A 22,599-nucleotide genomic window follows, 5' to 3' on the forward strand; every position below is an offset into this window, starting at 1 on the left:
CAATTCCCCTGCTGATATGCCTTTGACTTGCAGTTCTACAATCTGGGATTTTTTCGGTCACAAATGATGTCACAGCATCTGTGTCCCAATGTTTAAATTCTTCTTCAAGACCACTGTTTGTCACATCAATTTGGGACCTATTGAAAAAACTCAAGTTTCTGCACTTACTTTTGACAGGCCATTGGCTGGTGCAGATTTGCTGCTAGAAAAACTTTTTTTAATCTATTCCAAATACCTCATCGGTATCTTGAACAACTTTGGCAATGTCAGTGGCTACTAGCCTTTGCATTTACGTCGAGCAAAACTGGCAGAACACACCTTCACACAGCAGAGGAGGAATTAAGATGTCGATATGGCTTTTTTTCCCTCTCATGCTAATACCATGCATTCTGTCATCTTCAGCTGTAGGTTTCCTTGGTTAAAAGTGAACTGCCGTGAACCTCCGCATGCTGACATGCAGAAAGCACTGATGCACCACAAATCTGAGTTACTTATGACAGTCTTAACTATCAGAATTTCTACCAGTTCAATGACTTCTTATTATTTTTCTCATGTTACTTTTTTTGCTGCGAATTTTCTTGGTGTTTTCAGTTCTCCTGCACTGAAATCTGAGCTTCAGTTTTGCCTGTGAATATTATGTCCAATCTTCTGTACATTCCATCACATTAGTAAGACAGATGTCCAAATTTCACTTCAAAATGTTAATTCAGAAAATTAAAACTTCTTTTATTGCTCTCTTTAAGTAGGAATAGTCTTACACGCATTATGGGTTCCAATACCAGGATATTGTTTAATAAATACAGAGAACATCATTAATGACCTTCCAACAGTCTTCTGAACCAGTATTTATATTATATCATTTCCAGCTTTTACCACGTTAGTTATTTTCACTGCCTGCAAAAACACCTGAAGTGCCTGCCTGTTTTAAATATGTTTATGCTCCCAAAATTCAAACAGCAAGAAGAAAAATTGGGGCAATTATAAAGCCAGTGGAAGTAAGTGGCAAAGCTCCAGTATGCCACAGAATATTGCCTAAATAGTCACAAAATAGCCTGAAGCAGAGAGGTAACAAAATGTGTCAAAATACTAAACCACTGAATACCAAGCATCCTATATACTTTTCTTTTCCAGTTCTGGCATTTTGCTTATACTTTTTTTAGAACAGGAGCAGTTCCATTTTTTAGAAGCAATCCTGAGTAGTATCTCAAGAGAAACACACTTAGAAGTATACATTCTTTCAATTATTACTTATGAAAGTAAAGTTTTAATTTCAGATGCTGGTCTTCCACAGTACTTACCCGTGCAAAGTCAAATGCATATCTATAAATAAGTTTAAAATTGGTAGGCTCATTTAATAAAGATCTCAAGTAATCCAGAGAATTTCTCAATTTTTCTGTAGTATCACATCTACAAGAAAAGCACGAAGTGAATTTAGAGTCTGCATTCTTACAGAGATGTCTGATGTTTTAGAAAAGAATCTCTAACATGTATCCCCATCAATCTGTTCAAATACATCACTCTGTATAAAGGGATGTTTATGAGTCTGTCTCCATAAAACGCCTTGGTTAAACCCACAGTGTGAAACGGATTTAGATAAAATAGCAGTCTCACATTGGTACTGTGATAAAAATTTGTTTGGCTTTGTAGAAAAGATAAATCCAACAGATTAAACTAAGAGCTACACATGGCAAACAACCAGCAAGCCACAGCAGTGAAACAATACTTCCATAGTTTTGCTAAAACCATAGAACTTCCTACACAGTTTTAGTGATTATGTTCTGGAAGATAAGTCAAAACACAATTCTTTCTCCAGCTCTCTATGAAACATGTGATTATTCAACTACATTTATGTTAATTATGCCATGAAGATAAGCTCTCAACTGGAGAAAGAACTCTTAGAAAGAACATGACAATGCAGAGTCACAGAAAAGGTTTGTATTATTTAGCACTTTAAACTACACACACTCTAACAACATACCAATATCTAACAGATAGGCCCAACACAGTGACAAAGATAGATGTCCCTGGGGACAGAAACAATGCCAAATCTCGTGACATTTCTGTTTTCTTAAGACTGCAGACATTTTAACCCAACTATATTTAAACATGCAGCTGTCAGGTTTCAGGTTGTCTCTAAGTGGCCATATCACCATAAATAGGACCAAAAATGCATGGCTTCTACTCCACAGCAGAGCTCTCTGCTTTAGGTGTTATGAGTCAAAACATTAAAGTGTGTTTTTCCTAAAAAAAAAAAAAAAAAAAAAAAAAAAGCACTTACTGTAGTGATGTCATTCCTTTTAACCATTCTTGTAATGTAAAGTAGCCCATGTTTTGTGCATCCAACTTCCATGCTAGCACAAGCATAACTACCTGTTTTTAAAGAGAAAAAAAAAAAAAAGACTGAAAAGAATTAACAAGAGATCCACACATTTTTCAAGTAACTACTGTTCAGTAGGCTACAAACACTTTACTTGTATAAATGGGATGTTCGGATCTTTGCTACACTATTTTAAAAGTTAAAAAGAACTGAAAGTGACAAACACGTACATAATGCAAACAAAGAGAAGATGACAGTGCAAAGCTACAGAGTGAACATCCACCCAAGTTACCAGTAGCCACCTCACTTCAAGGGAGCACGCTCAGTCATCTAGTGAGCAGTGCGATAAGGAAGATGAGTCGGTACAAAGGCTACAGAAAGGTTTCCCAAAACAACTACAAAATTTAAGTACCAATTTGATAACAAGCTACGCTTGAAATTTGTTAAGTTCTCATCTAGATGAAGATCAGTTGCAATCCTTGAGCTCTGTGAAATCCAATTCTTCTAAAGCTAATAATGATCCCATCTGAATCCAGCTACCCAGGATACCATCTGCCTACCTAATTTTGCAGTTCTGAACATGCAGTGTAATTCCACCAGATGTTAAGCAAAGCTAGGTGAACTAACACTAACACACATCAAAACAGAAGCTGATAAAATACTTCAGTTTTGCCCAAAAGGAAACAAGAGTCCTTTTCACACCTCACACAGAAGACTGAAGAAATAAAGAATTTAGATAAATTGACACTGTAAGATTACTCTTATTCAGGAACTTAAGAAACTATTTTTGATATATGCAAAGAAAAACTTGCAGGACAACTGACCTGCAGACTAAAAGGAAAAAATAATCAAGTGATTTAACTTTACAACTCTGCCATTAACTAGCTAATGCATTGCTCCACACCCTTTTTAATGCAAAACCAGAGTACCTACTTACATACCCAAATGTCTGCATAAATCTCAAGGGTTTGTTACACTAATAAACTCCAAAATTAGCAAATCACATCTTGTATTTCCAGTAAATATTTCAAAACCACAATTCTCCTTTTACTTAGTCAGTGATGATGCTTTATGAATCCTGCAAAAGACAGGACTTGCATATACCTCTGAAGAGATAAAATTAGGCACTAGGAAAAAGGCTGTAAAAGGCACAACTATTTCTTCTTAAATTGTATTTACTTCTATATGTACATACAAGTAAAATATATATACATGTAACTATTTTTTCCTTATTTGTGTTTTGAAATGGCATAATGAGAGTGTTAATATTTCTCACAATATCTGAAGTCCCTTTCTCTCCTAGAAAATCCAAAGAAAACTTTACTTTGTAGTTTCGTAGTCGCTACATTAGTTCTCCAATGCTGTCCCATTGTTTCAGTAGAGACACACACCAGGGTTTTTTTTTTTCTGATTTTTTTTTTTAATCTCTTTCTTGGGGGGGGGGGGGGGGGCAGCGAGCGAAAGAGAAGGGCTAGCACCAAGACAAACTGAGTTTTTACAGGCTGACAGTTTGGCATTTAAAATAAATGCAAGCTGTTTCCAAACGTGTATATAAATCTCCCTGGTTTCTATTTCTTTAATTATTTTTTTTTAAACTCCCAAGGTTTTTTAAATTCTTGATGGAAAAATAAAAGAGATAGAAGACTGGCTCATGTCTATCATAACAGATTAAGCATTTTTTGAACAGACTTTGAGCTTACATTTTCTGGTTCAACTCCAATGTCTTCACAAAATTTCTCCATACCTTCTGGCCCTACGATGTCATCAGTGCCTGCAAACAAAATGCATTTTACTTATCTCTGAAAATTAAAACAGTCTGACCTTTACAGCACAAGAGAAATGCAATCACGCAGTACATCCTGAACTTCCATATGGTGCGGTTGGTTGGTTTGTTTGGACATGCAGTAAGTATTTCCACACTTACTATCAGACTGGAATACACTTAAACCTTTATCTCACCTTTGGAAACAGAGACAGAAAAACTGTAAACCAACTTTTGATTCCTGACAATATGCTTCATTCTACCCACTTACTGAGATTATCTTAGAAGAGTAAATTAGTAAGATCTTTAAGAATGCACCTAAGACTAGCAGAACATCCACGTAATATTACCACATTAAACGAGTGGATCATGGTTACTGAAACTAATTTCTTGGCTTGAATCTCTACTGTTATCATAAGATCATATCACATAAAAATGTGATGCATAGCTATACAGGATACAACACATTATCATTTCCAGAATCTCATTCCTTATTGTCTCATATACTATCTTTATATAATGCTACCTACAAAAAAGAGCCTAAAACAAAAATCTTGTGCTCCTGTTTATTCATGCTGCTATAACATGGCCACACATTATCTGAATTTTAGTAACTGCAGGGGGAAGGAAGACATGAATTACTGCTATTTCTTTGCCAACTTGAAAAAAAAATACAGATGCTATTAAAATGCACTACTATTAAAACATGCTGTTAAATCAAGATATTTGTAACTTCCACAACACTCTACTGAAAAAATTACATAGGCATTAATAATTGTACTGTGCAATTCTGTTTTTTTAAAGTACATTTTAAGTATTTGCACTATTTTGTCAGAATTATTTTACTCATGTTTAAGAGGGCTTATTTGGGAAAAAAAAAAAAACATTAGAGGCTGAAATGCCTAATTTTATCCTATATAAAGATCACATGTGCAAGAAAAAGAGGTTTTATAAAAGGAAGATCAATCTATGTTTTATTATTAGGTGACCTACTATTCTAGAAATAACAAGGTTTAATTATATCTTTTCCCATCTTCTCATGACATCCTCTTACAGTTCCCTGAGTGTACACAACAGGCTTTAAAAAGACTCATTCCGCAATATAAAGTCACACTAGGGAAAAAAAAAAACAAACCACAAATGCCACATCAACTGTCTGAATATATAAAGAAGACTTATGAAGCAAGAACACAAAAGAGATTATTCTTTGAAAATTCATTTTTTAGAATGTTACTCAATACTGTAAACAGAATCATACTCTCCGCTTTTCTCTGTTTTATCTTGGTGTATGCATCCAATGGAAACCCAAAAGTTCTTTCACATACAGCCTTCCTTTCATCCCTTCTTTCCATGAAAGTCTTGAGAAAAATGAGTTATCCCTGTTGCTAGAGTAAAAAAATAAATCAAGCTGGTCAGAAAGGCAGAGAATCTGACAGATTAGATTTGGCTTGAATTTGTCTGAATCTCCTCGCACAGATTGCCACAGATAAGAGAGATCTCAAAGCATTTAACTTAGTTTATATAATTTTATTAGAAGAAAAAAAAATTTATTACATCAAATGAAGTCACTCTTCATTATGCATAAGAAGTAGACAAAACAGAACAAGCTGTGAGCAATGTTATCCAATACAGTATCACAAAAATGCAAGATGGCCTTATTTTGTCAATCGCCTATTTCATTTCCTTTTGGTCTTTACAGTCATGAGATCATTCTTCCCCATACTTCAAGCTCTCCCCTTCAGAAAATCATGTGTAAAAAAAAAAAAATTAATACAATGACCAACTTCACTATTAAGGGATCATCTTTTGCGACCGCAGATCATAATTAACAATCCTAGAAGTAATGCCTGAAGAAAGTTCTCATACACAAGGGCAAGAACAAATAATTCAGTCTACCTTCCCTATGCCTTGTGATGGAAAACTATATAAAGACAAGACTAGTACAGGATACTTGATTTTATTCACTTGAAACCATAAGCACCAGATTCAGCAGGAACAAAACTAATGTTACTACCTCCCACCACCACCTTTTTTTTTTTTTTTTTGCAATTAAAGACACACTTCTCCTGAAGTATAATTCTGTACTATTCAGCACTAACACAGCAGATGACAGAATTTCTACAGCCAGAGAGGTGATAACATTTTGGACAGAAGTACAGCTTTAACTATAGATTTGAACAGTGAAGTATACACCTTCCAAAATATTTTCAGTTATGCACCTGCATTCTTTTTATAGAATAGAGACAAAGACAAAATCGCCCCCTGAACTCTTTGACTTCACGCTACACAGAACATAAGAAAAACTTCTTTAAGACTTTCACAAAAGGCCTCTACGTTCAGTCTTGGAAAAGCTCCGTTAATGCAATTTTTATACTCCAATGTAGATTAAACTGTCATTAGGAGGAAATTTGCATTTCACCCTTACCTGCGTATTCATAGAACCATTCTAAGCATCTCTTACTTGAAAAGACTTCTTCCTCTGCTTTTATTCTAGTTGAATCATATTTTCTATACATACTTAAAAAAAAGAAAGAGAAACAGTAATTAATTCATCAATTTTTAAAAAAGTAATCTTTTAGTCAACAGCCACTGTAAGCAGCAACATTCTTCCTTTCATGAACCAGTTTACCCAACATTCTGTCCTCATATCCAGTTACTTGTGACACAGCTTAACAGAGTAAGAATCACTGACCCTAAACACTGTGTTTGCTCAGTCTGCCACACTTCAACTGATTCATAATCATTATCCATGTACATGAACTTTCCTTACAACAAATACGGACTAGGACAAATTCAACTGCAAACTGCTTTGTGTAAGTTCATGTAAGACTTGTGCACACCATTAATTACCACAAAGAACTGATGGGCTGCAACTTGGCTGTGGGTCTAAACCCAGAGTAATTGCATGCTGCAGTCAACACAGGTCCTATCTGTGGGCACACGCATAACTTCATGCACTTTGAATTATTAACTAAGGAGAACTGCACCCACTCTTTTTGCCTCCTCAAAAAATCCTATAAAAGGCATAAAGGCCAAAATAGACACAACCCACACTTTATTCTGAACATATTCTAACCATGACCCAAACATTATTCTAAAGCCTGCAAGCTGTTAACACAAAAGAACCACAGAGAACAGGTTACAGGTCCTCACTGACAATAACTCAAGGAACTTTGTTCATCATGGGTTAAAGAGTTATCTGAAAAGCTAGATCCATAGCACCCCTTCCCCTCAGGGATGACCAGCAAGGTAATGCTCTCCTTCGACAAGAACTATAAGGAATTTTAACCACGTTCAGGAAACAACACCGAATTACCAGCCTCCTGAATTTAGTATCTGAAACACCTAAAGCACAGAAGGGATAGCAGAGGTTGATGAGTTACTCCACCCAGTTTAGACTTCCCTGAAACAGATACAGTATCGTTTGTGCCTGTTAGAGGAAAGAGACTCAGCAGTCCCAGTAGTTGTTCACTGCTGCATATGCATTCTCTGATCATCTCCACCACTCTGCAGCAGCTTGAGCTCATAAAGGCTCAAAAGAGCCAAGCAATAAATGGCTTAGACTAGAGGAGGCAGCCAAGAACAGCTCTGAAGTGTTCCAAGCACGCGCCCCTTCCTCTTACAGTGTCAAGCCCTGGTGGGGGAGGACAACAAAGTGGCTAATTGGTTCAAGGAGAATTCTGAAACAACTTGATGAAATTAATTTGGAGTTTATTTCATCACCATCTTGTCCTTCTAGAAAGACGTGTATAAGATGTCTATACTTATGAGCTTAGAGTACGCTGATCTCACTATCTTATACCTAGCTTGGCTATCAGCTATGAGGAACTGTAGCTAGAAGTTAATGGTACACAGATCATTCTGACATCAATTCAAAGAACTACTTCATATTTATTGTCATAGTTCCTTTTAAGCAACTAGCCATTAGAAAAGTAATATTAGTCAGAGCAAAATGATAAATTGTTAATTGGAAGACAAATACAAACGAGGCTCTTAAGAAATTTCAAGATGGAAAGAAAATTAACACTGTACTGAAACAGACTGATCTGCAAAGTGAAACACTGCAGAAAAATGCCAGCCATACATGTCTCAAACACTTCTATTTATACACCCACAACTTGTGGGGTTTGGGTTTTGTTTCATTTTTAAAACACTTTTTTCTACTTGAAATACCTACTTTGTATAATCTTTACTGCAGTTGCAAAGGAACAGGCTGACAGCACTGCCCAGTAAGTAATTGATTAAGCCAGAAGGTGTAAGTCAGAGCTGGAAAATTTTTTTTTTCCAAAAGCAGGTCTGATAACATTCATAGGTTGCAGAATGAACTGTGATTATCAAAAACCTACCCAATATTTCTTAGGCTATTCTGAATTCAGAGGAATTAAAACAATGTCTTGAGACAAAGAAAGAAAGCATTCTGCCACTTTGGCAAAAGTCTAATTATTCAGCATCCCTTTTTCGTAGCAAACAAACGTGACAAACACCAACTGGAATACCAAGTTGAAAACCAATTGTAGCAGGAGCTAGTCAACATCTTTATTCTATTTATTCAACAAGTCTCTAAGAGCACTGGTGGGACCTAGGACGTGCAAAGCTGATGTGGGTCCCAAAAGACAGACATTCATCACAAGACTCAATATTTTTTTTCTTACAAAGGCATGACAACCAAGTGCCTCACCCTGCTTGTTCTCGTAACTCATCAACACATTAGCTGTCAGTATGTGAACAGTAGATTTGGGAAGGAACCCTCAAGAAACAAATTTACTGACAGAGCTCTAGGCCATCCACATATATTTCAGAAAAAGGATTCCTGCATCTACAAGTGGCAGAGCTAAATGCTGTAGCCTGAACCAAGACACCAATGACAGCAGTGTCTGTAAAAGGAATGGTGAATGAGAACAGAAAAACACCAACACTTTTTATACATTCACTGCATCTACACATAGCAAGTCTTCATAGGACTGATACAGGACTGAAAGTCATCCGCTGTGCTTATGGCTGAGGCCATTGTTTAGGAACTACAGGAAACAACAATATTCATTAGTAAGTCCATGTGCCCAACATATGGCCAAGTAACTCCAAGCAAAATACTCTAGCCTCCAATGTATCATTGTTCAAAAAGCTCAATATCTGACCACTGGAGTCTGATCTTTGAGAAACCAGAACTGATTACAGATCTTCTAACCTGCGCTGGCAAGAGAAATTACTTCACAAACTCAGAAAATAAAATCAGAAAGGATGTAATCTTGAGCTATCCCAGTCTCCGCTACAAGTTAATTATCCAGACATTCATTAAAACTGCAGGTGATACCGTATCACATCTGTAACAAAAAGAGACTATGCAGGGCCTGAACTATAAAAGCTTGCAACAAAAATGCCCAGATGAATCTCAGATGCCTTTCTCTCAACCTAAAGGAACTAAGAGCAGATCACATATTGCCCAAGACAAGGATCACTTGAAAAGGAATACAACAGAAACAAGTAACACCACTGCAGACCCAGTAATAGTGATCTCTCATGTATGAAGATGAAGCCTGTTCTCTCCCTGCTTACTCCAAACACCAAATGAGTTTCCCCCCCTCCAGTCTAGCCAAACCAGCTAGATCTATTAGCAATAGACTCCTCATCCCTGAAGTGCTTGGAGAAGCAAGATGAGCAGTGAGATACAAACAAGTAAGTAGACAAGTATCTGAGATTACAGCCTAGGACAACTCAGTTCAATTATCACAGTGATACCAACCCGGCAGCAAAGGGTAAAAATGATTCCAAAGGCTGTGTCCTATGAACTGTCATTAATAAAAATTTGATTGTCTCAAGAACCATATGTACAGAGGAGAAAAACACAAACTGCCAGAGATGTCTGGCATCCATTTTGTGTCTTCAAATATTTCTTGTATCTTTGGAATTTCTCTTTACGTACTGCAAGATGATGTGCCTTGTCTTTGTGCTAAGGACAGCATCTCTTGCTACACAGAGAGATATAAACTGACAGTGTGCATAGGATAGATTTCTAAATACTTTGGGAGCACTAAACATCTACTGAACAGATCCGAGTTTCAAACAGCAAGTCCTCAATGACTGACAGATTCCTCAAGATGACCAGCACCAGTATCTTCAAACAGATGCACAACCATTATGTTGACCATGTTTGGTGATTTGCTTATGCGTTGATGGTCCGCAAGAGGAACCTGCAGAGTTTCAGTCACACACCAGAAGGGAAAGAACATACTGCTTAGAGCCTGGAGGAGGAAAAAAAAAAAAAAAAGGGGGGGGGGGGGCAGGGAGAAGTTAAAACCCTACAGACACCTTCCATAAAGGAAGGGCCAATGAGTATACCTGGTATTTTCGGTACCAGAATTTGTACCACTGTTAAGAGAATGCTGACACTGGAACAGGACTGCTAAAGGGTGTTTTCTCCATCATCAAAGCTAGAAGGGTGCATGCAGAACTTTTACCCAGAATGCCTGCTATACCTATCACTGGTGGACAATAGCAAACTCTGAGCTTTTGAGTTCAGAATTACCCTTCCACTTCCGAACCCTGACATGCTGCCCGTAACTATGGGCAATAAGTATATATTTGTCATTCAGATGAGACATGCATGCAGGTACAATGACTCAGAAAAATCTTTGCTTAAAAAATAATAGGTTTTATTAGTTTAGCATGACACTGTCAGTGTCAGTACAGTGACAAAACCCATTTTTTTTTTTATTATAACCAATATCCCCTTAAGGAGCATTTAGCTTTTTTATTCTACCTTTCTAATAGCCATTTTAGCAACTAGAGTGAGGAAAGAATGTGGGACAGGGTAGGGAAAAAGCAACATGAGATTAACCTGCCTAAATTTTATGAAAGTGATATCAACTACTTAACCACATTTAACTGAAGTTCTTTTCTCAGAAATGCTTGCATCTCCATCACGACCCAATAGTCGACTTGTAACATCAATTTTTAAACTTAACTTTGAAATATCTGCATGAGCTAGGGAACTGTAATATACCTGCAATAAATATGAGACAATGTAGTTTATAATTGGAAGGTAGACGTAAACAAACTAACTAAAGAACCTGAGGTTCTAGGCTTTTCATGTTTCTTTAAATACATGACCATCTACAACTTTTCCAGACTATTTTCCTCCGTTCATAACTGATTTGGTGGGAAAGCGAAAGCATGAAAATTCAATCCAGCTATTATGGGATGACTAGGCAAGTCATTGTAAGAGTACATGGTTGCTGCCAGCAAAAAGAACAAGGTCACAGTAATTCTCTTCAATCTACTGCAGTCTTCAAATTTGGGTATCTACTCCTGCTCTGAGCGTGCTTCAACTGTACTGGAATGTGTTAGAGCTCCACCTAACACAGCAGCAACTCTGGGCTGTGTGGATCCAGAATATTCAAACTGAGATCAGCAAAAGCATGAAGTTTAGGTGACACAAACATTCTCTTAATTGTGGTAACAGCTCATTTAAGGGAAAAAAAAATAAAAATTAAAAAAAAAAGGTACAGTTTATTATGGTAAGTCAAAAGTTAACCCCTCGTGAAGATTTATAGCCTGCTCCTTTCAGATGGTCAGTGTTTACTAATGAAAACATCAAGAAACTTACCAACAGTAGCTTTGCTTCTGTGCAAGCAGATCTTACTCAAACCCTTTACCTCATTTTGTTTGAGCTTCAAACTGATTGCTTTCAGATTATTTAATTTTGAAAGATGCAAACTTTTGATCAAAGATGCCCCCTACTGCTTCCACTAATTCTAATTAATTAATTTCAAATTTTAGCTAAGAATTTTCATCAGTGCAGCACAATGAAAGTATTTTTATAAAGCCTTACCTATTCATTCACAATTATGATTTTAGCAACAGCTTCGCAAATACTGTAGCAGAAAGAAGTGGGGGGGGCGGAAAAGCGAGATGGTTTACGATTTGCAAGGCATGACAAGGACTGTCTAAAGTAACCCTCAGGCCAAATTTACTTGACTGGTAGGTTTTATGAATGAATGTGTCTTTTCTCTCTCTATTTAAAGACTTACAATCACCTCTAAATTTTTTAATTAATGTTCTGAACTTCATCAGGCTTAGTTAAGGAGCAGGATGTATTAACAGCATACATGTCCAGTTTAAGTTTCTTCAGAACCAACAAGCGAAGTTCACTGAAAAGGTGTAGAAACAGGGAAAATTATACTGGTGCATACTTGAAAGTCTCTACTTCAAGGAATAAGTTTTAGACATCTATGACAGTTGGTAACACAGGCTGTCTGCATAGGGCAGGACCAAACCAGTTAGTAAATGACAACAGAACAAAAAAACCCCACCAACCTCTCAGCACTAAGGTTTTGAGAACTTCCAAGTTTTCCACTCCCATTTTACCTTCCCATGTTAATAACAGTGTGTTGACTGTGTTTTCAAATCTTCTGTTTTTCGAGTATAGAGTATGGAGCTTATTACTCAATAAAGAAAACCTATTTTTCATTTTAATAGGCCCTTATGTGGTACACACACACATCCAGGATTCAATTAGACTCTAGATCTAATTGCTTGAAAATATAACTTTCAGGGAAGCACATAAATATGCCTAGTTTTCATCCTTCTAAGGTCCAAACATCCATCACTAAGATTTTTGCCCTCAGCATGATTCTGGAATAAGAAGTAGAATTATTTTTTAAATGAGACTATCAGAAAGAAGAAAAGACATTATGTTATACAGCTCATTTTTCCCTAAGGAAAAAGCCACTATTTGGCTAGAGATTGTGTAACAGATACACAGCATTAGACAATTACACACTGAGGACTACATTCTTACCTAGCAAGTGTCTTTTCATGAAGCTTGCTTTACCTTTCCCAAGACCTTTAACACAGTGATGAAGAGCAATGTACAGAAAATGTATTTTCAACTCTAGTTTGAGAATACCCTATACTGTGAGAGTTTTAAGTAGAATAAAGTCAAGACTGTGATATTGAGAGGAAAATATAAACCAAGTCTTCAAGTCGCTATGTTCTGGTGAGTGTGTGCTAAACTGTTTACTTCCAACAGCTATTCTTTAAGACAGGATAAATCCAGAAATTAATACATTGAGTTCTTTTCATTATGGTATAAAAATTCCCTCCCACTGAAACACTGCATTCACGGTTCAAGGTGATATGAACTTTAATTAACAGAATTCAAGCTCTTATGTAACAAGGGTAGGATGCTAAATAACATGTTTGGAATCTTGTTTTCCATAATCAGTCTATGCATGAGATCAGCATTTCCAAACAACTTCACTAACTCCTAGATTTGTTCCTATAAATGTTTTTCCTCAACAGCCAGTATAATTATTCCACTAATCCTTCCAAGACAAGGCTGTATCCCTAACAGCCTGGAACTGAGGGTGAAGGCTATTACAACCTCCCTGGTATCAGATGTGTTTAAAAGCCTTTAGAAATCATCATCTCTTTCAGCTCAGAGCACTGCTGAAATAAACTTTCTGTAAAGAATACATATCTCAAAAAATATTACTATCATAGTTGAAGAGATTATAGGAACACATCGCAAATAGCAAAGACTGAAGATATCACCCACAAAAATATCCATGTAAGGATTAAAAAAATAAATTTCCTTTGTATGGACAAACCAGGAGGAATCATCAATATTTGGCCTCAGCTGTGATAACGCTGTTAATGATGACACTCCTTTGATAATCTTCACACCAATACCTAACATTTTCGCACTGAAAGCAAACAGGAGACTCACAATTACTGAATTTGTTTGTTTACGTTGCCCCTATAAGTTTGCCACTGTAACAGAGAAACATACAAAGCTTCCACCTCTCTGTATTTGAAGTGACAAATCATCTCTGTTAGGAAATACAGTCTCTTCTGGAGAGCACAGGTTATATTTTTGCATTGAAAGTAGACATTCAAGAACAGATACTGACTTCCTTTTTTGCTTAATACAGAAGCCACACAGGCCAACGTTTCTTGTAGGCTTATCCTGAGTTATTATTACACCGCTTCTAGGAAGTCTGCCTCTAAAACAGAAGCAATTGCAAAGAACTGGGCTCAGAAGCACCTTATTCCATAAACTGCCATTGCACTATCCATACTGGTTTTATTGCATACAGCATTCTGTCTACAATGTAAGAGGGAATGGCTTTGCAAATAACTAGGTCTGCTACAGCACACTGCTACAGAGGTCCCTGATTTCAGAATGATTTTTGCTTGACAAACTGAGATAGATATCTGACCTCCAAAGACCAAACACGCCAGGCATGAGCTCTGCCTGACAACCGAGCATGGAAGTAGAAGACAGCTTGCTCTTTGTCTAACTTGTTCACAGAAGGTTAGAGGGGCATAAGTCAAATTTGAAGAAATCCTTCCTTGAAAGAAAAATAGAGCTACAAGACTGAGCTGAATATTCTGCAAATGATTTCATATTGCCAGTCATGCTGAAATACAAACTGTTTTCTTGAAGACCAAAACAAAAGAATCTTGTACACTGGGAAGCAGAGAAAGCCAAAAAACCTTTAAAAGTTAAGAAGGAACAGATAAAAATTGGAACCACATCAGAGACGGATATTCCCTTGTGGCCCATGACTGGCAGACCTAGTTTCACCACCACTTCTAAAAGCAGGCTGAGGTCTTCCTTTTAATAAAGCCTTACAAAGCAGTGGAATGAAGACTAGATCCATTAGTTATGAACTGAAAGGCAGATATATTAAAAAAATCCTTCAAATTATGCTTTCAAAAAGCTCTAAAAATTATTACATATATAGTACTGATTTGGTAAGAAAACAGTTTCTCGTAATTTTCTCATTTGAATTACACAAATCAGTATCTCTTACTTGCTAGGGGTATGGGGTTGTCTTGTTTTACCATCTGGGCAAAGAGAGGTAAAGTTAAATTCCACGAACCTCTCTACTTAGATTCTAGAAACATTCTGTCCTCGTTTCACTTCCATATTGTATGCATATCTTTGAATAAGCTGTAGTGTTCTCTATCAACTATTTAGCTTTTATATTTTAATATTTCTGAAAAGCAACAAAAAAATTAAGAACATGTGCTGCCTTTTTGTTCTTGCTAGTGTTACATATGCAAAGCAATGAAAGGGAGAATTCAAATCTCTTCTTCTGCATCAACAGATCATTTAATAAATTCCAGTGCAGCTACAGTTGTGCAACCCTATTAAACACAATGGAGTTATAGAGGCATAACCAGAGGCTTAATTTGGCTACAAGCATTTTTCTTACTCATTCTAGAGAATACAAAGGAAAGTACCCAGCATGATTTCAGGCTGACAGTTAGGAGAGAAATGCATCTTTTTACCTTCCTGGGGATGCTTGTTATGGAAGCATGTGTTTTCTGAGTCACCAGTAATACATGAACGCAATAGAGCTCAATTTCTACTGACTGACGCAGTGGTAACCAAACTTTCTGGCTGTATACATCACTTTGCGTGCAGGACTGTCCTGATGTTGAATTATGCAGGAGTGTACAGTCCTGAACTCCCACAAGTTCTGAATTTAGTGCACATAAATAGCAATTACCTTGCACACAAGGATCACATTTGATGGCTTCTGAATGACTGACTGAGGCTGACTGAACATACATATACTGAAAAACGCAACACTTGGAGAAGTCTCAGCTATGCAACGCCTATGCCAAAAGCATACACTGCTCGTGCACACAGTTATCACCCACTTGCACTTCTGTTGCCCAGAGCGAAGCTGAGCAGCACTGCCTCAGTCACCACTGGCTGTCACCTTCCCCCGGCAATCTTCATCCTTCCCTTACACGATGACCACAAATCACAACATGCAGGCAGAGACTCACATGACTTCAAGTAAGAGCTGAGTGGGCTACAACTACATTCACTTTTCTGACAGGCTGTAGAGTGAGAATGCTCAGTCAAGATCTTATGCATATATACAGGAAGATATTACTGTAGCTCTTAGAAGTTGTTTTTGAACAAACAAGTATGTCTATTTTGATAGCTGGCAAACTACAGCAAGGAGAAGTTCCCTACAAGCTTCTTGTACAACTAGAAAAAGGTGAGACGCAAGCTGAACCTAGATGTCCTTAGCAATATCCCACAGTTCAATCATAGGCTATGGTTCCACATTGAGAAACTAAGAAAATTTGAATACCATTTCCATTAGTATTTAAAAACACGATCATATCAGCTATTCAACTTTAGATATTCCACCAGTCTTAGCTCATGGTAAGATGACATACCCATCATGTCTACTTTTCTTAGCAGATAAATCATCTCCTGCTGCAGGTCTCCTCTTTTTCCTTGGAGGCATCACTTTACTAAAGCAGTCTGATGAACTGCAAGACCGGAGACTTCCTACAGAGGGAATTAAAAACACCAGTACAAGAAATGAAACTGTTGCAGACCAGTTAAACTGTGTCCACTAATAGGCATATTACAAACGGAAGGGAAGGGAGGAAGTTAGTGGATTTATAAATTACAGAAGAAATGCTCTCCTTTCCATAGCAAAATCCATCTCACTTTTACATGGTGTTCTGTGACCAGATTTCAGTTAAGGCCAAAAGTACTATACCAAAATGTACAGTAGTGCTACTGCTACTTCAGTCTAACAACAGGCCAGAACTGAGACTATCCTGAAAATGTATTTAAAGTCTCAAAAAGGCATTCTTATTTTTAGGCATTTATTCAATTCAGGACTTCTACGAGCTGTTCGTCACTTTTTGAAATACAGATGGGACTCAAAAACTAGAGCACCTACCTCTAGAAAACAGAACCTTTTTATTTTTAAGCCCCAAGTTTTTAATGATACAGAGAGCAAGGGGTAGGAAAGGTTTTGTTTGTTTGTTCTTTGGTTTTGGCTTTTTTTGTTTGCTTGCTTTCTTTTCTGGGGGGTAGGGAGGACATTCAGCAACCACTAGAGGAAAAAAATAAGTGGCTGGCTGCATCATTTGGACTGGATAGTTCTCAAAGACTGAAGGTCCCCAAGTAGAAGACAGCCAATTCAAGACACTGATGTCAGTCAAGTGGCAATCTTTCCCTCCCCTTCTCTCAGCTACATACTCCTATGTCTCTGGTGACTCTTCAGTGTGCCAATCCAGCTCACCAAACCTGTAGATAATTAACCCAATCAAAAAAAAAAAAGTAACAACTTTCTGTACGTTAGCACAAGAAAGAGTGCAGGACCAGCCCTTTTGACCACAGCAACTTGTTAAATTACCTTTGCTGTCTCATGAAAACAGCAGGCTAACACTCCAGGCAAAATTCTGTCCTACTTTCATATACTGAAGACCACATGGACACCTGAGAAAGGTGTGTTAAGAGCAGCTCAAAGAGCTATCAAAGCTCTAAGCGTTACAGAGAGAATTTTAAAAAGAAAGAGAGAGAGAGGTGAGGTATAAAAATCCAGACACAAAGCGATGCCAAAGAAACTTGCAAGAAAATATGAACTCCAGCATGCCTAAGCTACCTTCTCTTAGCTTCAACAGCATCCAAGTTTAGCCACACCTTATTAAGATGCCCACAAAATCTTTTACTTTAAATCACAGCACAAAAGCAAGCAATAAAACTTTAACTACTTTTTGACACCAAGGGAGCAGACTGAAATCAGAGGCCCAATTCCCAACAAATACTAACAGCAATCTTTTGCTTACCTATTCTTCGTATCTTTGAAAGTCTCTCTCCTGTTATAGGAGAAACACATGTAAGGAACCTCACAGCCTCACAGGCTTTGCTACATGTACTTTATTTTAAACATGCACTGAAACTATTATGTATATGAAAGTACGGATTTTTCTAGTATTAAGCAAGATGTTCAAATGAGTTTTTACATCAACATGGACTAATTTGGTTTCAACTAATAAAGCTTTTCACTTAGTATGCCTTCTTTGGTCTTACCTTTATATTACTTTCTATTAAGAAGAAAATTAATCTCTCTAGTTCAAGAAATACTCTTCCCAGTTCAAAAATTCTTCCTACATATTCCTTTTTCTCTTTTTTTTTTTTCTTTTACCCTGAAGCTCCCCCACCCAAGCATTCTCACAGGAAAGTATGGCCATACCTACACTATCTTTTAGAAAGAAAGTTTTACGAGTACTGTAAATTCAAATTATAATTTAACTAGTTATCAAAAAACTTCCAAGCATTATAATCTATATATAAAACTACTATCACATGAAAAAAAATCATAGTGGCCATGTCAGAAGAATATACTTCTGGGAGCACTGTCCAGAATACGTTACAAAAGCAAATTAACAATAATCACAGAATCACAGAATGGTAGGGGTTGGAAGGGACCTCTGGAGATCACCTAGTCCAACCCCCCTGCCAAATAATAGTATTTATCTTCCTCTCGCCACTATCCGATATATTTGAAACAGGTAAGCTAGAGACCATCAAAAACCTCACAGTACACCTTATGCATTTTACTACCCGGATTAAAGAAACTAAGGAACCTGACCTGCTAAATGTCATTTGTTCCATTTGATTCTGCCTGTAAATTAATGATACCGCACAATTGTATTCCCATAAGTTATCAACTGTGTGATGCTTTACGGCTTTTTAGATCGAGTTTCTAAAGACTCTGTCACTAAGTATTTTTTGAAAACCTACACAAACTAAAAACACTTAAGATGACAGAAAAACTTAACAGATGGCTAAAGACAGCCAACAGACTCAGACACACAGTAAACTTAAATGAAAATGTGTGCTAATGAACACCTTGTTTAGGAAAATATGTATGTACTTGAGCACAACCTGTAGCTATCTCATTCCTTTGACAGCAATTTGATTGTTTTAAAATACCTTTCTATTTAAAAATATATATATATTTTTATGATGGCCACAGGCACTGGATGCTGGTAAACTGCACGAAAAACCACCAACCCCCCCTTAAGGATTTGTCCAGTTTACTGGTTATTTGATTGGGAAAAGGAATATGCAAGGCCTCTGAAAAGTTAAGAGTAGCAAAAGATGAAAATAAAATAAATAAATAAAGTAAAAATAAAACAGTTACAGAACAGGAAAATCCTTTTGTCAGATCTGCAACCCCACACAAACCAAAGAATTTAACCCAAGAATTCCTGCTTGAAGTCTTTTCCTCGTTAAATAATAGGACATTTTTAGGAAGATCGCTGAACTTGTTTTAAAGGCTTGAACAGGTAATAGCATTCACCATAACCCAATTTCTCCAGTGACTCATATGAGTCATTGTACCCTTTCTTGGTTTGAATGTATCTAGTTGCAGCTCTCAAACTGACAGAAAAGGGAAGAAAAGAGATAGCTCAGCAATTGGTAAGTGGCTATTAAATGCACATGTACACCCCCCTCACGCACAAACACACACACACAGACGCCAGGTGGACAAACTGTACATACTTTCAGAGATTTAACTGATCTTAATAACTGAGGTTTGGACCAAGTCTTCACTACATTTTAGCTGCTGAATGATTTCTAAACTACTAAAAAATACAGTACAAGAATGTTACTTTTAAAGTAACTTTAAAAAGTTTCTTTTCTTAGAAGAATCAGAATACTAAATTTGAAGGGCAGTTATAACTTCCCTGTAACGAACTCTGAAAATTAAAATCAGCAGAATATTTATTTTATTTCCATCTAAAGCTAAAAACTATCAGGGTTTTGGGATTTTTGTTTAAATTCTTGCAATTTCCTATTTTACAGTATAGCTCAGTAAGTAGCATCAATATTAACCTTTCTTACACAGAGCTTTCTAATTCTAAATACAATTTCTAGGTCTAGCCCTTCACAACTGATTTCACTTCTCAAAGGTCTGATCATCTGCAAATGAACATGCAGCTCCTTCTGACTTCATGCAAAGTTTGACAGGAACTTTACTTACCGAGTGCAGTTTCTCTGATGTAATTATCTTCAAAGTTTCTTACTCCTGGGTCTCAACTCAAGATTGGCAGAACCCTCCTAGTTCTCACTGTTTGTTTGACACTTGAAGCTAGCATTTGCAAGGTAGAGCCTCCAAATGGCTGCTGAATAGGCCACCATCAGCCAAAAGCCTGCCGAGTATAAATGTTGTTTGCCAAACGTTCTATTCAGTACTTCCAAATTTGCAGGAAACAATTTGCAGGAGACAAAGCTACCAAAGGGAATATCAACTCAAGAGCTAAAATTCACCCTAAGAAATTTAAAACAATATGCAAGATAATTACCACAAGGGAGGTACACCCCTAGAATAGCAACAAAACCAGAACAAACAAAAACCAGAGGTCAATAAATAAGAATGCTACAAGCTGTGTCCCTACAGAAGTGATTTACAGACACATAATTTTCACCTTCTCTCTAGATAATGCCTGTGAATAATCCTGCTCTTCTGATGCTTAAGTAGAGGGATGTTTCAAAGGAAAACTAATTAGAAACTGTCAATGCTGAAGCAATTGGAAAGATATAGCTGCTGGGTTAATGATGCAACACCACCACCACAAGCACAGTTAACAATCATCATTTTTCAGATACAGGAGGAGAAAACTAAGATACTCATCAAAACATCAAACAACTTGCAATCTTGTTGTAAAAGGAAAAATCGTCTTCTCTATCTTGAATTCCACACCACAGAATTGCTTTGGAGTCAAGAGGGTTTTCTTTTCTAAAACAACAGAAAATTAGTAGAGGCAAAAGTAGGGGTTCTTTTTTCCCCCCTGCAAGCTTCAAGAACAGCAGCGAAGCCTTGTTTTTGTTTAAGACATTACCTCGTTCTTTTAAACAAGCCAGGTGACAACAGGAAGTATACTTTTACTTTTAAAGACATTTTAGTCTGGATAGGTAAATAAGTCACAATTTAATAACCTAATCATGACTTTAAGCTATTAACAAATTGCTAAATTTGTAGTTATGACATAAAAACAACTACTATTTCAAGTTCTAGAGAGAGGTTTTCCAAGTTAATGCATATACATGCTAGAAGAAAAAGAAACTGTTTATAGAATCTGAATGCCTGCTTTTCCTATCCGTACAAACAGCTGAAAAGGCAAAGGCCCATGACATCTTTACCGCCTACCTTATTTTTCAGATATGTATGCACACTGAATGCTAACACATTTTACGAGTGTTTAGAAGTCATTATAGGTGACTGGAATTTTGAAGTGAGGCCCATCTTCTCTCCCCAAACACAGAAGGAATTTTGAAACTGCCACCCTCTAGCTCTTAGGTATTTAAGATCTGGTTCCAGAAAAGAAATCTAGCTAATACTTAGAAAAGATACAATTTGCTTAAAGTAATTTAAACGTCCAGTACATTTATTGTTAGCTCAGAAACAACTGCTTTGAAATCAGTGTAATATGCATTAAAAGCTCATTATAAGTATTAACCTAAAATTGAAACACTCAGGGTTTTTAAATAGCTTTTAGAAATCTCAACCAAATTTAGATATGCTTTTAGAAAGTCATTACAAAAGCAGAGGCCACAATGTAGTAACATTAACCAGGGCAATTACGTCAGAAAACAAATAGTAATCTTCAAGTACAAGGCTTGCTCCGGAAGACACAGAGTGAAAAAAAAAAATTTTTTTTTAAATTTCAAAACTAAAAAATAACCTTTAGATGGGCTTGGCAATACTCAAAGAATCTTTTGCGACATAGTTATTAACATGGCTTTCAAATGAACTCTGGACATAGAATCTCAAATTCACAGCACCTATGCAGTTCTCTAAATTGTGTAACAAATTTAATAGGTCCTGACACTTCTTACTATACAGTCAGTAATACTGGAAAATAGAAGTTAGAAAAATTTAGGCACATCAAAATCAAACAACGTGCAAAAATAATTCTTTTTAGATTTACATAAGGCTCTCCAGTAAAATGTTTCAGAAATGTCAAGTCCCATACAAAATGGACACAGGAGGCTTCACTGTACTATATTCATAATGACCAAAATTCCTCCTTGTGTGTGTATTTGTCCTCATATGAGGAAAAGCAAGCATGCATTTTGGCTGAATTCCCCTGGAAGTTATGCAAACATTGGGGCTTCATCTTTTTCTACAAGGAGGCAAACAGGGCAGAAGCGTAAGAAATGGAATGAAAGACTGGAATGAAATCAGAGGATGAGGAGTCTGCCACTATCAACCTCTACTTTCGGTTCTCCTTTCATCCTTGCTCCTCATTTGAAAGGTTCTTTTACAACTATTGTAAAAAATTACATTCCTTACTGGGATTTTGTGTCCAACCTCATGCAATGGGCATGTTTAAGCTTTTGAAACAGCTAAATTCAAACAACACAATGCAGGTAATAAGATAACCATGACTGTCAGTATAAAGCAGTTCATCAAAACCAGTAACGTGCTCAAATACCTTCCAATAAGGATAATGAGAGTTCTGATGCTAATTTCTTATACCGACCCTTATGACAGAAGTGCCAGGCAAGAGATAAGTCAAATTCCAAATACCTTAAGCATGCCTACTCTTACTGGTTGATTAGTGACAGAAGGGTACTATCCCAATGCTTCACAACAGCTTTTTGTGACCAAAAGTAAACCAAGAATGTGGAATATATTTTCATGCTTGAAATCAGTATGTATCTGTGTTTAGTTTCAGC

General features: G+C 36.8%; 1 protein-coding gene across 10 annotated transcripts in view; it reads right to left on the reverse strand.

Annotated features, from left to right (window-relative positions):
* Window positions 1–22,599, reverse strand: part of DCUN1D4 (defective in cullin neddylation 1 domain containing 4) — a 56,862-nt gene that overhangs the window by 22,099 nt on the left and 12,164 nt on the right. For 5 of the 10 annotated variants that reach the window (XM_086464626.1, XM_086464625.1, XM_086464634.1 and 2 more), the window contains exons 4-8: window positions 16,287–16,401; window positions 6,505–6,596; window positions 4,018–4,088; window positions 2,279–2,370; window positions 1,299–1,407 (exon numbers count right to left, since the gene is read on the reverse strand). In XM_086464626.1, the coding sequence (XP_086320752.1) occupies window positions 1,299–1,407; window positions 2,279–2,370; window positions 4,018–4,088; window positions 6,505–6,596; window positions 16,287–16,401 (479 nt within the window). Of the gene's footprint in view, window positions 1–1,298; window positions 1,408–2,278; window positions 2,371–4,017; window positions 4,089–6,504; window positions 6,597–16,286; window positions 16,402–17,263; window positions 17,301–17,696; window positions 17,727–19,900; window positions 20,657–22,599 lie in introns of those variants that run through there. The other 5 variants (XM_086464628.1, XM_086464630.1, XM_086464635.1 and 2 more) reach the window with 4 other exon arrangements.

Source organism: Leptosomus discolor, chromosome 4, assembly GCF_034619465.1.
Source record: "Leptosomus discolor isolate bLepDis1 chromosome 4, bLepDis1.hap2, whole genome shotgun sequence".
In the NCBI taxonomy this organism is placed as follows: Eukaryota; Metazoa; Chordata; class Aves; order Leptosomiformes; family Leptosomidae; genus Leptosomus; species Leptosomus discolor.